General features: G+C 43.0%; 1 protein-coding gene across 4 annotated transcripts in view; it reads right to left on the reverse strand.

Moving 5' to 3' along the window:
• Positions 1–15291: 15291 nt before the first annotated feature.
• Positions 15292–17759, reverse strand: part of LLGL2 (LLGL scribble cell polarity complex component 2) — a gene marked incomplete at its 3' end in the record, with an annotated part of 34691 nt that continues 32223 nt past the window's right edge. For 3 of the 4 annotated variants that reach the window (XM_082774964.1, XM_082774962.1, XM_082774963.1), the window contains exons 24-26: positions 17473–17515; positions 16680–16741; positions 15292–15971 (exon numbers count right to left, since the gene is read on the reverse strand). In XM_082774964.1, the coding sequence (XP_082631090.1) occupies positions 15964–15971; positions 16680–16741; positions 17473–17515 (113 nt within the window). Of the gene's footprint in view, positions 15972–16679; positions 16742–17177; positions 17233–17472; positions 17516–17759 lie in introns of those variants that run through there. The other variant, XM_082774965.1, reaches the window with a different exon arrangement.

Below are 17759 nucleotides of genomic sequence, written 5' to 3' on the forward strand. Positions count from 1 at the left end.
TATCACTGCTGTCCTCACTTTCTTGTACTGATGTCACCTCCTGTGGTTTGCAGGCCTTTGCTTTTTTCCTCTCTAACTTGGACACTAATTGTTTTCCATGTTTTCTCCCCACACCAGATTCTTTTTTATCATTTCTCTCATAGGCTTTCTCCCCCCAGAATAACTCTTTGTGGCCATTTTCTTTGCTTTCCTTGGATGGCCCTTGGGTTTTTAAAGGGTCTTGCTCAAGGTTGTCATCTTTTTCAGTCAATGACTCTTTGTTCTTCAACTGACTTTTGCTCTTACCTTCTCGCCGTCTCCCACAATGGATCTTTGAATCTCCTGGGGAGCTTGCCTTTTTCTCATGATTCAATGTTTTCTCTTTTCCAACCTTTTTGTGCCGAGTTTTGGATCGATAAGGAGGCATTTCTCCAGTGTTCAGGAGTATGTGCAGGTTTACCTTAATTCACCTATAAACAGAAACATTGCACATTCTGCTGTGAAACAAGCTACAAAGAGAGGCCAGATCCTCCTAAATCATAATTATTTCATTTCTATAAAACTGAACAAATGTTTGCACCTGAAGAGTGCAAAACTGACTATTTTGCACGAGGTTAGTCTCTGATTTTGTCATGAATCATCAAATTTTCTTCCCTTATTAGGACTCTTGCCAGAGGCTAGTGGTACAGGCAACTGAGTGAATGCCCATGATTTTCCACAGGTGACAAAAGTTTGACCACATGGTAGTTTAAGAAAGAAGGATTATTTTATTTCAGCTTTTGCTTCTCCAATAACCTTATTTGTGCTGAAGATGAGAGGAACGCATCTAATGATCTATGCTAAATGAATGAACAGGACATAGTTATCACAGTTTCCTAGGTATTCAGAATCTCAGCTGGACCAATATAAACAACACTGGCTTGAAGGCTGAAAATAACAATACTGAGTAGATGCTGTGTCACTGAGTAAAACTGAAAAGACTGCAACTGATCATTTAAAAACAAAACATCAAATCTATGTCAAACTGTACAAGATGACTTGATACTGCAGTACTAGCATCTACAAGCTGAGCTAATGCATAAGTACTAGAAATGATGCAAAAATATAAGCCTCATTTTAATGTGTTCGTTTGTTATTCTTCCCGCTTTTATTTGAACACTTGCCTCTTAAACAAGTGAGTGCCTGGTAAATTTAAATATATATGGTAATGATAAATAAACAGTATTAAAATAGTATTAACCAGTATTCAGTTTTCCACAGGATAACCTTTTAAATCTTCTGCAGCAGAAGAGAAGGACATTGTTGAATAGATCATGCTGAAGACTTGACCTGTCATGAACCCATAGCTGAGCCCAGATAACATTTTTATGAGGAAACCAACTGTCATAGCAAATCTGTTTGTCCCTGAACAGCTCTGCTGAAATCTAGCTGGACAAAAGGCTAAATAAATCTGTGAATTAATGAGAAATGAGAAAGGAAAAGAAGAAATAAAGTGGTAGAAAAACAAATATAAGAGACTAGATGATAACAATAAAAATCCAAACAGGTAAAGTGCTAATTGTTGCAGGAAGAGGCAGCTGAAACTCAGTAGGTTATCTTTGTAGTGCAAGTCCACACTTTGATATCCACTGGCATAAAATTGCTTTTATTTAGGATAGGGTCTGCAGGAATAGGATTTTGAAATAAGTATAACTGATTCTACACCAGGATTTTTGTTGAAACATAACTGTACTGAAAAAACACCTAGATGAACCCTGGCAAACAAGTATATGCCAAATAAAACTCCTAATACAGACCCAGTTCATGTCTGCAGAGTTGCAAGACCCCATCTTTTATTTTCTTTTTCTCTGCGTTCCATGAACAAGCATTCATGTCTTCGAGGATCTGGCTAAACTGAGTTAGAAGTCAGAAGCAAATGATACTCCATTATGTAGTAGCATCTCCACACAGCTCCTCTTAAGTCCACTGCTATGAGCGGCAGTCTAGGAAATGTTCAGTATTCTAGGTGTTAATCAGCATTACTTATCTCTTTGTCTTTCCTCTAATCACACAGGCAGGAAATAAAGGATGTAAAAATGCCCAAAGGATTAGTCCCAATCTTTCAGTCTGTTGGAAAATCACTTTTATCCTTTCCAGTTATACAGCTCCTGTATGAGTCAACCTCTTGCTGCTTCAGACAGACCAGATATGGTTGGGTTCCAGACTCCAGTTCATTTGTCTGAATGAGGTGCTAATGGCAGAACCTACTTCTGATTGTCACTAAACGCTCCAAGGCAATCCTGGAAAACAGTAAGGGCACAACTAAAAGGAAATGAGGGGCCAGGGAAATGAAAACTGGAAGGGGAATGGAGCAAGAGAATAGGACAAAGGAAAAAAAAAATATAGCAAGGAAACCTGACAGTCTGCAACATCTTTCCAGAAAGAAAACGTAAAAAGCCTCCTGTAAGGGATATTTGTAACTAACTTTGAGATGACATTAGTCAATGATGTGCAAGGAAGAAAGCAGCACACAGGCAAACTCCATTATATATTTTGTTCTCTCCCCTCTTTCTATTGGAAACTCTTCTCTCCCTTTTCTCCTATTTTTTTCTTTTTCCAGCCAACTCCACAGGCAGAAGAGAAGCTTCCACCCACTGTATCTTCATGATTTCTCTCAGTAGGTAGCAGAGGACCAAGCAGACACAATTTTGTTAGTAATTCCCGCCTTCATCCTAACTCTGAAACGTTAATTTAGTTATCAAAAAACAAATACAGGAAGCCTTCGGTCAGATGTGGGACTATTATGGGATGCTGGCAACATATTTACTTGTCTCACAGCTCCAAACCTTGCATCTCAGTAAGCATGGATGCAGTGTACAAACTTTGACAGCAGTGCCCAAAAGCAATGGGGATGGCAAAGGCACACAGGAGATGGTAGGCAATTTCTGATAAATGGGACTGAGTTGGGAGGATTAGCTATACTTGCTTTCTTCCCATCATGAAAAGCAAAGCCTTGCTGGTTACTACACACGTGCTGCAAGCCCAAAAGAGCTCTACAAGAGCATACTAGGTGTATATAAAGCCTGTGGTTTTATTGCAGATGCATACTACCCATATTGTGCTTTTCTGCATGGCAGAACGATCCTCCACAACTGGAAAATCAGTGTTTCCTCCTTCCCCAGTTGCAACTCCCATGTTGAGCAAAAAGCTGCTGCTCAGAAAGCATTGTTACACGCAGGTAAGGGATCCTCAACATCAGGGCAAAGCAGGTCATGCAAACAGCACTGCAGCATTCTCTCTCACCTGGCTAAAGAGACAGCAGTCAGTGTCTTTAATATTCCCTCTAAACTTGCTTTTTTACTTTGGTCTAGAGTTGATACTACTCATAACTTCCTGGCCATGTCTGTTGCATAGTGTGGAGTTGTCTCCTAACATCAAATCCTCTTCTTTTATTCCTCTCTTTAAAGTGTAGTCTAACACGCAGGTCTCTAGTCATCTGATTTCTTCCCCCATGCTTAATACACCGGTACTAGTGGCCTAGATCTCTAAATCCTGCTATAGAACTTTTGTCACTGAGATTAATGGGAGCTGAATTAGACCCTAAATCCTCAGTAGGGAATAGTTGTCAGTGTTGTCCTTCTGAGGGTTTAAAATGGATACTGTTTCTCTGCAATGCCTAATGCAACAGGGGAAAAAAAAAAAAAAAAAATAGTTGTTTTTATGTGTGTTACTGCTAGATAGTCATGTGTCTGGAAAGCTAAAGCCCTCCACAAAATAAAAATGCTGCAATACTTGGATGATGAGAAAGATCAAGCACGTTACCCAAATGTGTAGGGAATTTAGGCACAGGAATTCAGCTGGATTCACTTTAAAGACAGGACCCCGGACACTGAATCTGGGTTAGAGCGTGAAGGTTCACAGTTCTTCTGAGCCCGGATTTTAGAGCTGTTTTGTAATACCACTGTTATTACTGGGGATGGTAAGATAAATATTACTTACATAAACAATTCCTTTGACATCAGCCCTGCTTTCATTAACTGCCCTGGACCATCTGCCTCCTGGACACACTGAAGCAGGTGAAAGATTCTGCTCATCAGTTTTTCAGTTCACCTCGCTATAGTAACTCCATCTAAATCACTACAGGAAAAAGAAAAATTCCATTTTATTCTTCCTTTTTAGAGAAATAAAAACATTTTACATCAGAGAAAGGAGAATCTCAATGCCATTAAGAAATACAGCATGAACCTACAGACAGAAAGAAGAGCAGGTATCTCATGCTATTATTTTAAGAACAGTGGAGAAACGAGTCTCATCTTCCCTAAACACAGCACTTCAGACTGGTTTCTCTGAACTCATAGAGAGGAAAAATACAGGGAAATGCTTGGGATTTAGTCTTGGCAGCTTTTATTTTTATTCAACTGTACAAATAGCTCAAGCCCCTTCTTACTCTGCACAGTAAATTTCTCAACATACCTACACGGTCCGTCCTGATTCCAGCAAGCTGCTCAGCACCACATATCACAGGACATATTCACGTACATGCTAACACGCTCCTTCTCTTCTGCCTTGCTTCCATGCAGTCTGTTCCCGTGTCCTTGCAAGCCTGCCCAGCTGTGGAGTCTCACATCAGTTCTGGCTGGGCTGTGCCCAAACAACAAATGATTGTTGCATATGGAAGGAAAGTGGCATTAATAATTCAAGCTTTTTCATGGCACCTTTGAACTTTTCAACCAGCAGTGTCACCAGCTGGTTAGCAGAGTTTGGGTAAGAAGGGGAGGGATTTCACCCAGGCAGGGACCAGGCTCAGACGGAGGATCACAAGGGAACATCTCCAGAGACTGAAAAGAGAGGTCAATTCCAATACCAGAAAATGTCTGCTATCACCCAGGAGGCTACCACACAAGGCACAGTGAATAGAGTCTAAATAAGAGCTTGCGCTGCTGAAAATTAAATCACTGGTCCCTTCTGCATCCCTGGAGTTTTATTTCAGGAAGCCAAGCCTGGATAGCACAGGTAGCCTCTGTCCTCTTTGCCTCGCCAGCACCAAGCTGTCTGCTGACAACAGAAAGCAGCTTTCAGCCAGCCCTGAGAAGACAGCAAAACTGGCACTGTGTCCTCATTATGCCTGACTCTCTGTCCAAATCAAGCAGAGACTAAATTTCTGTTCAATTTGATTTTCCGAACAGAGCCATGCTCCCCTTTAAATGCAGCTTTTGCAAACAGGGCAAGGTTGCTACCAGCAGGAGCGGGCAGCAGGTGACTGGTCCATGCAAAATTGCTTCTAATTCAGTAATGCTTTTCCCCTTCCCAGTTATTCTTCCTCAAAAAAGCAGAAAACAAAGCAAGGACAAATACACAGTCCACACATGCAGTCTCTGTCACCTGGTTACAAACTGACAGCTTGGTGAGTGTAGGATTTAACTCCCAGGAGGGTGGCCCTGACTCTTCTAGGCAAAGTCCCCTTTTACCCTATATCCCTCCCAGAACTATTTTCCAGAGAAGGTGCAGATTAAACAAGATAAACTCAGGTGAGGTCAGCAACCAGGACAAGTGACCCTCACAAAAAAATGTGATTAGTGCTGCTAAGATAAGATTTTGGATGCTTAACAGCATTAGTTTGGGTGGGACCTGTTTTCCTAATTTCTTTCAAGAAACCCCTGGCTTTTATGAACTATGCTTTAAGGGCTTGTCCATTAAGAAACAAAGATAAAAACTAAGCACTAAGCTGAAGAATTTAAGAAACATGCTTTACCTAAGCTTTCTGCCACTGGCTGGTCCTCTTCTACTTAGCTCATAAGAACGAGGCTGTAGAACCACAGGTTAGTTCCCTATTTCATCACCTTTCATTCATTGTTAGCAACTTATGCTGTCCCTCTCTGCAGAGAAGAGAGATTCCTTTTTCAAAGACCAGAATGACTGATGTAATCTGAGTCACGAATTCCTTATCCAATCTTGGGAGGAAAAAAAAAAAAGCCCCAGGGGCTCTTAGCTCTAACCTTCTAATGCTTGTGCGTGTGTCAGGGTAGGGGGAACTTCTCTGGAAAAATCCAGGCCTTCCCAGATCCTGTGAACTCTAACAAACCATGGCTCTATCAAACTGTGTCATTATCAGCTGGAACTTCTTCAAGGCTCTGCATACTCAAGCCAGACCCAGAGCCCTCTGTGTTTCTTTGATTTCTTTGATTTGTCAGAAGTCTCAGACGTTATGACTGGGTTTTGCCTGAGGATGGCTGAGAAGAAAGTACTGATCGAGTCAGCTTCCTTATCAGAGTATCATCTGCTTTGAGTTACACTGAGATGAGAGAGGCTAAATTGTTTCTGTGCAAATATTCCCTCTCCACCTTCACTTAGTCTCAGGCCTATCTGCCTCAGCACCTCTAACCTGAGTTCTCTGCACAGACTAAACACCATGTTTGCCTGCTAAAGTGCTCCTAGCAAGATGCTGGCTGTTTTTTCCTGTCTTTTAAGGGAGGGAGAGGTAAGCAACAGGAAAATGAGACATTTCCAGATTTCATCCTCAGACCACTGAGCAGACTGGACAGTGGAGTTCATGGCCTGAGACTTGGGTTCAGTGCCCACCACGGCCATGGATTTATCAGTTTGGTTCAAGTTCCTTCAATGACAAGACAGATCCACTTCAGACAAGAGCAGGAGTACTGATAAACCTACCCTAATGCACAGTGCCTTCACTGTTTGGGACATGCAATGACAACTAAGTCATCTTTGGAACTAAAACCTTCCTTGCACCTTCCCAGTTGCACTTCCCTTCTTCCCCTCTGCCCATTTCCATCTGGACACACAGGCTTGGCAAGACAATGATGGGCTGGAGGAGCTGGAAGTGCACTGCCTTTGCCTGCTCTGTGCTGCCCCAGGATACCAGTACTGAGGGGCATTTCCAGCTGGCTAGCTCCTCTGACTTAAAAGCCTTTTTACCTTGGAGAAACAGCTTTAACCAGGGAATCCAGCAGCAGATACAAGGAAGGAACAGAAGGCTTTAAAAGAGGCTTCATTCTGTAAGAGAATACAAGGCTCTCCCATTTTCCTAATGATTCCTTTATGTACAGAAAACATCAGGTACTTTCATCTAGCATTTGGCCGCTGCTGTTTTTAAAATGCTATTAAAGAGAGAAAACACATCAGAGCCACTTTTTCAGTGTAAATTCTTCTTAAATCAACAACAACAAAAAAGTATTCGTGCCATTGTAGTAAAGAGCTAAGAAAGTCAATGATTATTTTTTTTAAAGGCTAAATCACATGAATAGATGACTAGAAACGAATCATGATTGATTAGAAAAAAATGACACTTTGCATAGGTTCATAGCAACCTTGTTTGTCTAGTGGTAGTCTGGGAAAGGGGGATGGCCAGTGCTGTGCCTAACAACTTTTAAGATGAAGCTTAATAAATGTAGAGGTAGGGACTTGATATGGTTTCATTCTGTAGCAAGCAGACATGATGATCCAGTCAGGACCCTATAGCTCCATGTCCTGTAATTGCAGGTTAAAAATATTCCTAACTTTCATTGCATTCATATAAGTTATCTATGCCATTTCTTCCATGTTATGTTCTTCCTCATATTGAGGGGAAACATCCTCACTTGAGCCTATACCTCAGGCTAGTGAAAGAGAATTCCTGTCCTCTCTTTGCTTCAAACTCATAAGACCTCTGACCCCTTCCTCCAGCTATTTTAAGATGAGCTAGGTCTCCAAGGTCCTCTTCCCTGGCAGTAACCTGAGGAAGACAAATAAAGTATTCATGACTGCAAGGAGAAACCAGAACAATTAAGTTACACACGTTTGAAAACAGCCTCCTTGAATATTTCAGGAGCGCTTTGTTGCCCTATTGTCTGCCATTCCGTGAGGCTGGATGATCCCCTTGCACTGGAAGCCAACATCCCATGGCCTCTGCCCAAAGGTCAGCCAAAACGACAGACTGACACCCTGTACAGATGGTATTACACCCCACTGGACTTCATACGGGTCTGAGCCAAAAGACTCAGCCAAGACCCAGCTCAAGCTTCCTCCTTTTCATCCCTTCATCTAACTCTGTTGCTGTTGCCTAAAAAGAGCAAAGTGATGATGCGCGGTCAGGCAAATCTCTAATTTTTATCTTGCTGGTTTCATAACCCGAACAGGTAACTGATGAACTCGTAAAGTAACAAGAGCACTGGGAACCATGGCATGATTAGATACAAGCGAACAGGCCCACCTGGCATTCTACTAAATCTTTGCTAGTGTTGCGTCCTGTGCTAGTTAGAGTGTAACTAAAGAATGCCACCACTTGAGCATCCCTCATACCTTCTTTTTACTTGGCACGCTAAAGTGCCTGGGTGGCCTCAAACAAAACACCATCCTTGTTCCCCCTTCCCTTTTCTGTACGTCTGGGAACCATGGATTTGATACAGAACTCGTCTGAGTTGGTGAAATCCCCTGGATTTGACCTGGTTTTCAGTCCAATTATAGACAAATGCGAGAGTTTCCCCACTGTGTGGGCTACAGCTGTGGCTGCCCCCAGGCCCTGTTCTCCTATGAGAAATGACTTCTCTGCAGAAGGCAGCAGAGCCCCTGAAGTATAAATCAAAAGATCAAAGTGGAAAAGTTAAGATTGTCCAGACTGAAGCGATTACACCCAGGTATTTGAGAATCCCCAGCAGAAGCTAATAAGCTTGCAGAGATAAAGGTAGAAGGAATCAAGCAGATAGAGGTGAGGTTTCATGTTACAGCTAAACTGACTTTATGACTGTCATCTGAAAGGGGCTGCTCCTTCCTTCTAGTCTCACCTGCATTCCTCAGTTGTTTCCCTTGCACCAGTTCTGGTGGTCATGTTGGTACAATAGTCTACCTAATGATGGAGGAAGAAGATTTGGCAGACATGTCTTTTTCTACCGTAAATATTTTGTTGCTTTAACCTGTAAATAGATTCCTGTTGATTTTACAAGAGGTAAAGTCTCTCCACATGCCCAGGACGTCTTCATAAGTAATAAATATATCTTAACAGATACCACTCTAAAAATGAAACTTGAGTCATTTCCATACATTATACATTCTAATGGAAAGCTCCTTTTCTCTTCGTAAGCAATCCTGAGACAAGCACATCAGTGAGCAAGCTAACCTGCTGAACAGCAGCATATGTTTAGCCTTACGAAATAAAAGATTGCAGCTACTATCTGCTGCTTCTTGTCAAAGAAAATCTACCAGTGTTAATGGCACCTGCCTCCAATGTCATCAACTAACGAGGCACACAGAGGTCTGATACATTCCTTTATGACTGTGATGCGAACTACTGAGACATCAGCATTTTTCTTATGCACTAAAAATGTTTACCAGATGCAGACCCTACCCTCAAGCAGGGTAATTTTAATGGTTGAACGAACGAAACAAACAAACCTCTAGGTAACAGCTGAATGGGCACAAAGAACAGTATGTAGGAATCTGCTTGTGCAGCATCATTAAACAGAGCTGAAAGGGGCTAGGAGCCGTTTACATTCAACCCAAGCTTGGAGTCTTTGAAAATGCAATGCACTTCAGAGAGATGACATGATACCATTTCCCTTTGAAATTCTTATGTCCCACTCGTCCTGAAAACAGCTGGGTTTAGCTATGGTAAAACCTGAATGTTGCTCAACTGAGAGTCCAGCCACTGTGACTTCCAGTTGTTTTTAGTAAAGATTCCTTGTTATGCTTTCTGAGCCTTTAGGTCTGAAGCATTGCTACCTGCAGGGGTTCATGTGGAGGTCCCAGCAAGTCTATGAAGCTAGCCTGTTAAAGGTTATTTCTATAATATGTGGTTAACACAAGGCGCTTTTTTTTTTTTTTTTTCCTCCAGAAAATGAGCCTCATGGGCCTAACTTGACATAACTGAATTTCCTTGAAATGGATTTTTTTTAAAGTCTTTGTTACTGTTCATTAGCATTCAAAATGTCTTCCTGTAATGAAAGTACAGGAAAATATCACCAGGTCTGAACAGATACCCAGCTGGGGACTATCATACCACCTTTACTTACAAACCTGCATTTTATCTGCTCTTATCTGTGTTAGTTAGAATGAGAACAGCAGAATGTATATGTCTGTAAAACAACCGACCCTTTAAGAATACTTCCACCAAATTCAAGCGTGACTAAAAGAACAGACACTTCCACATCCAATAATCCTCGGATTTCGGCATAAAGCTCCCTCAGCAATAACTTAAACTGCTTTCAACTCAATATACCACCCACCTAAGCTATCCAGTTCTCCCAACGCAACACTAAACCTTTACTTGAACTCATGTATTCCTTGTACTCTTCCTTGGACTCTTACCTCCATCAAGACCTGTAACATCTGACTTTGAGATGGCATTCAGCAGCTAAGAGATGTCCTTGTGTAGAAGATATGTTTAAGAGCTCAGCCTGTTTTTCAAGAGCTCAGCACAGCAATCTGATAAAACTAAGTTCCCTTTGAGGAGAGTGTGAGCAGAATCCAAGCATCTCTTTTTGAAGTCAATGCCCTAAGCACAAGCAGAAAACAGGAGACTGACTTCAAACAAACGAACAACATTCAAAGACTCTTTTGGAATAAGCACAGAGGACGCAGACTCATTTGCCACAGAAGCTTACAGGAGGAAATGAGAGCTGTATCTTCTGAGGATGAAACACAGGCTGGGCTCTCCTAGAGAAGAGATGGGTCCCTCCTAGCTAGGGGAACTGTCCCCAGCTGCTGCCAGCATGTGCTCAGGACCATTCACCTTGAAGACTAACCCTCACCAAAAAGGCGTCTTTAAACATAACTTAGCTCTGCACACAAAAGTTATGCCAAAAGTGCTGGAGAGCAGCACATTTTACTTATTTAGTTGAGGAAAAGGTGTGTAGTGTGATAATTAAAGTACCTTCTTGGCTAATTTCCTCTCACCTGAAACAGGCCATAAGCGCAAAGAGCCTTTGTTGTGCTTCGGACAGCTCTCTTCCTGCCATCCCCACCATTCAGTAAACATTTAGAAAATTATCTTGAGACACATGAGGAAAATAAGGACTTGGTTTACAGAGTCTTGTTTCATTACAAGAAAACTAGTGCCTCTGGAGTCCCTGATAGACCTTTCAGGGTTTGACTTCCCTCAGTGGAAGAGACCACTCGCTTGGATTTCACCCACCTCCCACACGCACTGCTTCATGGCTTTTAGTCTTATTTTAGGTGGTGAAACAGAAGTTGCTCCAGAAGCAGCAAGAGAAACAACATCACTAACCCTCTGCTGGACACCGAAGCCCAGCTCGAGGGTGAAGCAGCAGGGAGGCACGGTATTTTGTGCGTTTCTACCATGCACAGCAGGCATTCAACTGGAGGAACCACTCACCCGGGACACTTTTTAGCCTCACTTTCTAGGGGACAACGGTGCATCCTAGGGCTTCTCTGGCCTTCCGCAGCCGTTACTCGGTTATCACAAGAGAAATGTTTTAACTGCCTACCTCTAGACGGCGGTGCTGGGGCCTCCATGCGCGCGGGCACGGCCGCCTCACAGCAGCCGCCATGGCGGTGCCGAGCAGCAGCGCCCTCTGCCGCCCCCCGCCGGGCAAAAAGGCTGGAAAATGCCGGGTCCCGCTCTGAGGAGACCGAGGAAGCCTCTGGGTCGCCAGGGAGGGCGACTGGGAATGGGGTGGGTAGCACCCGAGCCGAAATTGTCGCTCCTGCAAAGCGGCAGGAGAGGGCAGGGACCCTGTAAGCAGCTGTGGGAAGGGAGGCTCGGCCCTTCAGCTCTAGGAAGCCGTCGTGACAGAAGAACATCAAAAATAATGAAGACTCACCTCTCCGGAGGCTGCAGAGCATCCAGCTTAAAGGGAAGAAATGTAGCCCCCTGCTGAGGGCCTCAGCTTTTTACTGAGACTTAAGCCTAGGCAGCGTTACTCAGTCAGTTAGTGGAAGGCAACCACGCACACTGAGAAAAGCGTTTACTTCAGTAACTTACTTCCCATGCTGTGGGGAAGATTAAGTACAGGGTAAACTAGTTAGGGGTGGGAAAACAATCTTCTCTACCCACAATCATTTAGTATTATTGTGGAATTTGCAGCTGCCACCCGAGAAAGCCAGGCCTTTGCAGCCTGCCCATCTCCACAGGCGCAGCACAAAGGAAAGGAAAGGCCTTTCCTCAGCCAGAAACTACTACCCAAGGCACTTACAAAATCACTGTGCTTGAGAGGGACCATTTCTACACCCAAACAATCGTTTGGACATAAATTAATCAACAGTAGGATGATCTCAAGGGCTATCCTCCTGTTACAGCACAAGAATTTGTTGGTCCTCTTATATGTGGAAAGCTTGTCAAGCTCCCCACAGCCATCATGACTAAGGAGGTTGATAAACTATGTGGAAATAATCCCATCACGTGGGCTTGCAGCTGTCTGTTTTCTGTGACCAACAACTTGTGACAGCTATTGAAGGATCCATAGTCCTCCCACTGAGGTAAACCTCAGTGAATCAGCTACAGTTGCAACACAATCTCAGCCTTTTCTTGAGAGAGATCACCAAGTCAAATGTGCTCTTAGGAAGGGCTGTTGGACTTCCAAGAAGAACATTTCCACACTAAACACTGTCTCATTCTTCACCCATGCCAATTCAACATTAGATCACAATCCTGCTCTTAACAACATCCCAATCCATGAGGCGATGTAGCCAAGGGTATCCCCTGCAAGCTGAATTTAGGCAACCAATGGGGTATGTATGCATTTATTCTAGCTGCAATAGTTACAAACCATACATTCAAAGAAACAGACCAATTAAGCTGTAAAAAACTTCATTTTCTCACTAACCATGCCTGCCTTAGGCCTTATGACTACAACGAGAAGGGACATAATACTGGAAGGAAAAGCACTTTTTATTTAATTGTTAGACAAACACAGCAAAGATTCAGTTGCTAAATATCTGAAGAAGTCTGTTTTACTAATGAAAATGAGCCTCTTGCCAAGATTTTCTAGAACCAGAAAATTTGGGCACTAAATATGCAACCCTATGAAAGAGTTAACATTACAAGGAAGCGTATGACCTGAAACTCAGGCTACTATAAAGCAGCATCCCATATCACATACAAATACCTGTACTGAGATGTGGAAAATCTGGACTGTTCTTTAGTTGTGCATACAAGACTTCCCCCTCTGCAGAGAAACAGGTCTGCAGGGGCTAGGGGACATGCTGCCAGCACAGCTATAAGAAGGAATTTTTTCAAGCACTGGCAGCCACTGTTAACAGCAGCTCAGCTCCTGCAGTGAAGGGGCACTATACGATGCCAGATCCCAAAGACTGCATGGCGCACAAGAGGGTGAGAGCACTGCCAAAGCCTGACTGGCAGTAAAGTTAATAAGGGCCAATGAGCCCTCTGAGTGCTTCCAAGCATTAAGCATTAGCTCTTGGAGACAGCAAGCTGCTAACAGGGATCCCAGACAAGCAGTTCAAGTGAAACTTAGAGGTAGGCACAAAACTCAAAGAGTTTGGCAGCAGCTGAAACCTCTGATCAGAAATGAGCTATTATTACTACTGTCAGCTGACAGGCAGACTAATGGTAACAGCAAGACTCAGAAGGCAATTCCTGAAGGGGAGAGATTCAAGAGGGATTTTTTTTTCCCCCCTATTACATTCACAATCTGCTTCAAGATTCAAGAGTGCATCCTTCGTGAACAACCCATCCTGTCATTGATTTTACTTGGTTGGGGTTTTCTGACAGCACAAAATAATCCAGTCTAATTCTGAACATCACATGACACTTTCCACCCTCTCCTCAACTCAGAATACAATTGAAGACACACCATATGAATTCCAGTCTTCCTCCTGCTTTGCTCCTTTTCTTTCTCCTGAATTTAGGCATGGCAGTTCTAATATAGGATTCTTAATGCCTCGCTCACAACAATAAGCCAAGCAGCTTATTCCAGTGAATCCTCCAGCTGTAGTTTTCACATAAGCATTGCTAGTAAGAATGTCCCATACTGCAGCACACAACCTAACCTACTCCTGTTTACCTTAGCTGCAATCCCATTAGTAGACTGGCTTGTGCTTACAAGAAAATAACGAGAAGCTCAGATATGTAAAGTTTGTTTTATTTTAAAAAACAAATTCACTAAGGGGTATGAATTGTGACTTGTCCAATAGGGGACTTATTGAATTTTTCAAGCAATATGGGCAAGAAAGGGGAGACATTATGAACTGCTTTGACTTTTCTGAGCAGTGCTGCCATGTCACTTTCCCCAAGCCTGCCAACAAATGAAATACTCAGAGAAGGCATTGGAATCAGACCATCTGTGAGGAGCAGAAAGGAGCAGCTGGGTGCAACCAGGGCCGTGCACATGATCACACCAGCTCAGACACTGCTGATTAAATCATAACTTCCTATGAATTTGCAGCATCAACATCTGGCACAAGAAGTGGAAAACAGCAGGCCACCTTTCTGTTAGCCTCAATCCTGCAGCAACAGAGACAAGGAAATAATGAAGCTAGCAGAAATAAGGAAATGGTGGGGTCTGACAAACTAGTTTCCGAGTCAGATGGTAGGCTCTCTAAAACCTTATTGAAATATAGGTCTAAATTAGGTCTCAAAGGAGATACCAGTACTCCTAGAAGGAAGAGCAGATGAAACCTCACCTGAACAATAGAAACTCTACAGCCATATTCTCCTGCAGGATGGGAAGTGCCACTTTAGCACTCTAGAAAATAAATGATCACTCTGCCTTGCTCAAGAAGATAAAAACGGTCTAAAGAGGGCTTCCAGAGACAGGTTTCCAAAGCATGCCAAGGACAACAGCTCAGCACACAGTCTAGGAGGATTTAGCCTTCTTTCTCACTGATTTACATTGTGCTACAAGCAAGTTACAGGAAATACTCTGTTCTCTTTCTTAGCTCAAAAAGAGGAAAGTAGCATTAGGTCAGGAACAAAGGAGCAAACTAGTGTTCCTGTACCAAAATTTTAAAGTTTAATAAACCAGTCCTATGTGGAGTTTCACCAGCTTCAATTCATAATCCAATAGCTGCCTAGTACAGAAATGTTGCCAGATCAACTTTTCCTCCCTTTCTGTGCCATTATCATCCAAGTTACTTCAGGACAAGCTAGCAGATGACTTTCCAGGGACTATTATCTGAAGCAGTGTTCTTTTCTGGCAGCATGATGTATGAATTGCAGGACTGTGATACATCCAACTTGCTTGCCATGCGCATGTTCTCCAAGCAACCACCTTGCTTAATGAGGACACAATCTACAGGAGTGTTCATTGCCTCTGCAGCTCTGAGAACAGCTCCACCTTCGTCAAGAGGTAAGTGGTTATGAGCCTGTTGCCCTGTATCAAAAACTTTGCTGATGGAAAGAATAGATATGAGAGCAGACAAGGATCACAAAAGGGAATTCAGAGTTTTATTTCAAAAAAGCAACGTAGTGTTGAAACAAAATCAAGTTCAATTAGTTTTCCTCCGATTTGAATGTCTACAAAAATAGATTCTACTCAAATCCATAAAGCCAGTTAACAGTACCATAACAAATAAAAACCAGTTACTCATTCAGATACCACATACAGCAGTCACAGGAATCTAGCATATATTATTTAATGTTTTGTTTTTTTAAAGTAAATTTCTAAAATGTTTCTGTTAAAACTGAAATACGCATATGATTTTTAAAAATTGTACAAAAAATAATTTTAAACCAGTTGGAGGTAACAGTGTGCGTTTATTAAAATCCTGCACCAAGGCAGTAACATTTATAATTTAAAACCCAGCCCAGTAGAAAAGAGAAATGTGCAAACATTTAAAAGTTAGATGTACTCAGAGGCTTGTGGTGCATCAGACCTGGCAATCCACTTCTGTCCTAACGCAAGGCGGGCTCCAAGAGGAGATGTCTAATGAGGCACTAAAAGGGGAGGCAGAGGCAAGCATGCATATGCATGCAAGTTGCAGCTCAGTAGCCTGCGATGCCAGGAGCAATGATGCCCTCTCCCCAGGGACGGTTTGCCCAATCAGTAGTGTTATGGCACGCAATGCAATGCCAGGAAAGTCCTTGATGGTTTCTGGTCAATCTGCTGTGGAGTATAAGAAAGCAAAAGCCATTCTTGAAAACAGAATTTGACAGCTAACTTGGCCCACTGACATGTACCAATCCATCAACTACAAGAACTCTCACTGGGCCCAAAAGCTCTAACAAGGAATATCTTCACACACACCCCTACATTAAATGTGGGCTTATTTTGAAAGACAATTTCCTCCATCATAACCTTCCCTTCCCTCTACTCCCATGTTCTGCCCATGGGTTTTCGGAACGAATACAGACTCGCATATTGCTGTGGTCACTATTCAGACATTTTTTCAAGCACAGAGAATGGGAAAAGAGTAAAAAGCAGAAGCACAGAATTCTGCGCATCTTGTTCTGCTTAGTGAAAGCACCCATATATTTGAGAGTACTTACAAAGTCCCAACAGATTATTGCTGTGAGCAAATGACTACCTTTCAGGATAGTTTTATGGTAAGATTAATAGTCACAAAGGAGCCTTCAAAGGATTCTTCTCTCTTCCTTTACAACCGGTGCATGAAATTTACTTGTGTGGCACATAACGTGCTGGACAGTGGTACTACATCATACAGCCAGCAGATTCCCAGCCTGAAAATTCAGACCAGAGTTCTGCACTACCACAAACCATTTTAAATAAGCTGATTTTTGTAAGAACTTTCATTCTACTTTTTCTTTCCTTTGGCTATTTCACTTGGCCTGAAACATCTTTAGCCTCACCTACCTCCTCCATTACTTAGTCCATGGCCTAATGGACTTCTTGCCAAATTTCTTTCTGCATAGCTCCTGCAATGACACAAGGGAAGGTTCATTATCGCAATGCAGGATCGTGCCATCCACTCCCAGCTGCTGACAGAAGACCAGGATTAGGTAGTGTCCAGAGGAAGTGCGCAGAGCAGAGCATGTCAGGCAGTCACCTATCCTTACACACCAGCAGTTACCAATCCCACCAAGCTTCCTGCATCCGTTGCAAATAGTAGTCCTTTGTCTCCACTTCCGTAGCCCCTGTCACCTGAACATGAGTCCTCTAGGGAGATAAGATAAAGCCCCGCACCCATGGTGGTAGTTGAGCTTTACTGTATAGACAGAATGGGAGCAGAGATACTGAACACGTCCAAGTGACAGTGTCAAGATAGGATTAAAACTACAGAAGTCCCATCCTCGGCCAACTAAGCCCGTGTGGCCTGCCCTTAGATCAGTACGGGTTGACACAAATAGAAACCTGTATGCGAATACTCAGAGTCCTGTTCCTTTGGGATGTGGGAATGTGATCTCTCCTGCTTTTCGGAGAGAAAGAGACAAAGCATTATTCATTAAAAAAAAAGTAAAGGGACAACACGTGAAAGAGAACCTGCATCTCTCTCATTATTTTCACTTCGATAGTCTGCGGGACACATACATGATCAGATTCCAGCACAAGGAACACCAGCATCATGGTGGACATCCCCCTGCTTTCACTAGAAAGGCCCTCCCTTGCCATCCCCACCCATCAGGACCAGCAGTCAGTTGATACTCACCCTCTGCCCCCCTCCAGAGTACTCTGGATCTCCTTCAGGACCTCTGGAAAGCATAGAGTTAAACAAAGCAGTGAGCCAAGGCAGCGGAGATCTGCTTTCAAGGCATCAGACGAGCACATTCCAGCCTCTAAAACCTGCCTCCCACCACAGAGGGCAGACCTTACAACATCATTCCCTCTTCAATAGTACGAGATTTTAAAACAGGCTGGCAAAAAGGACTGAAGCAGTCATTTGCCAGAGGAAGCATTGCCAGTCCCAGCGTACCAGAGAACCAAAAGGAACAGTCT

The sequence above is a fragment of the Aythya marila genome (genome assembly GCF_965140915.1).
Source record: "Aythya marila genome assembly, chromosome: 18".
NCBI classification, from domain to species: domain Eukaryota; kingdom Metazoa; phylum Chordata; class Aves; order Anseriformes; family Anatidae; genus Aythya; species Aythya marila.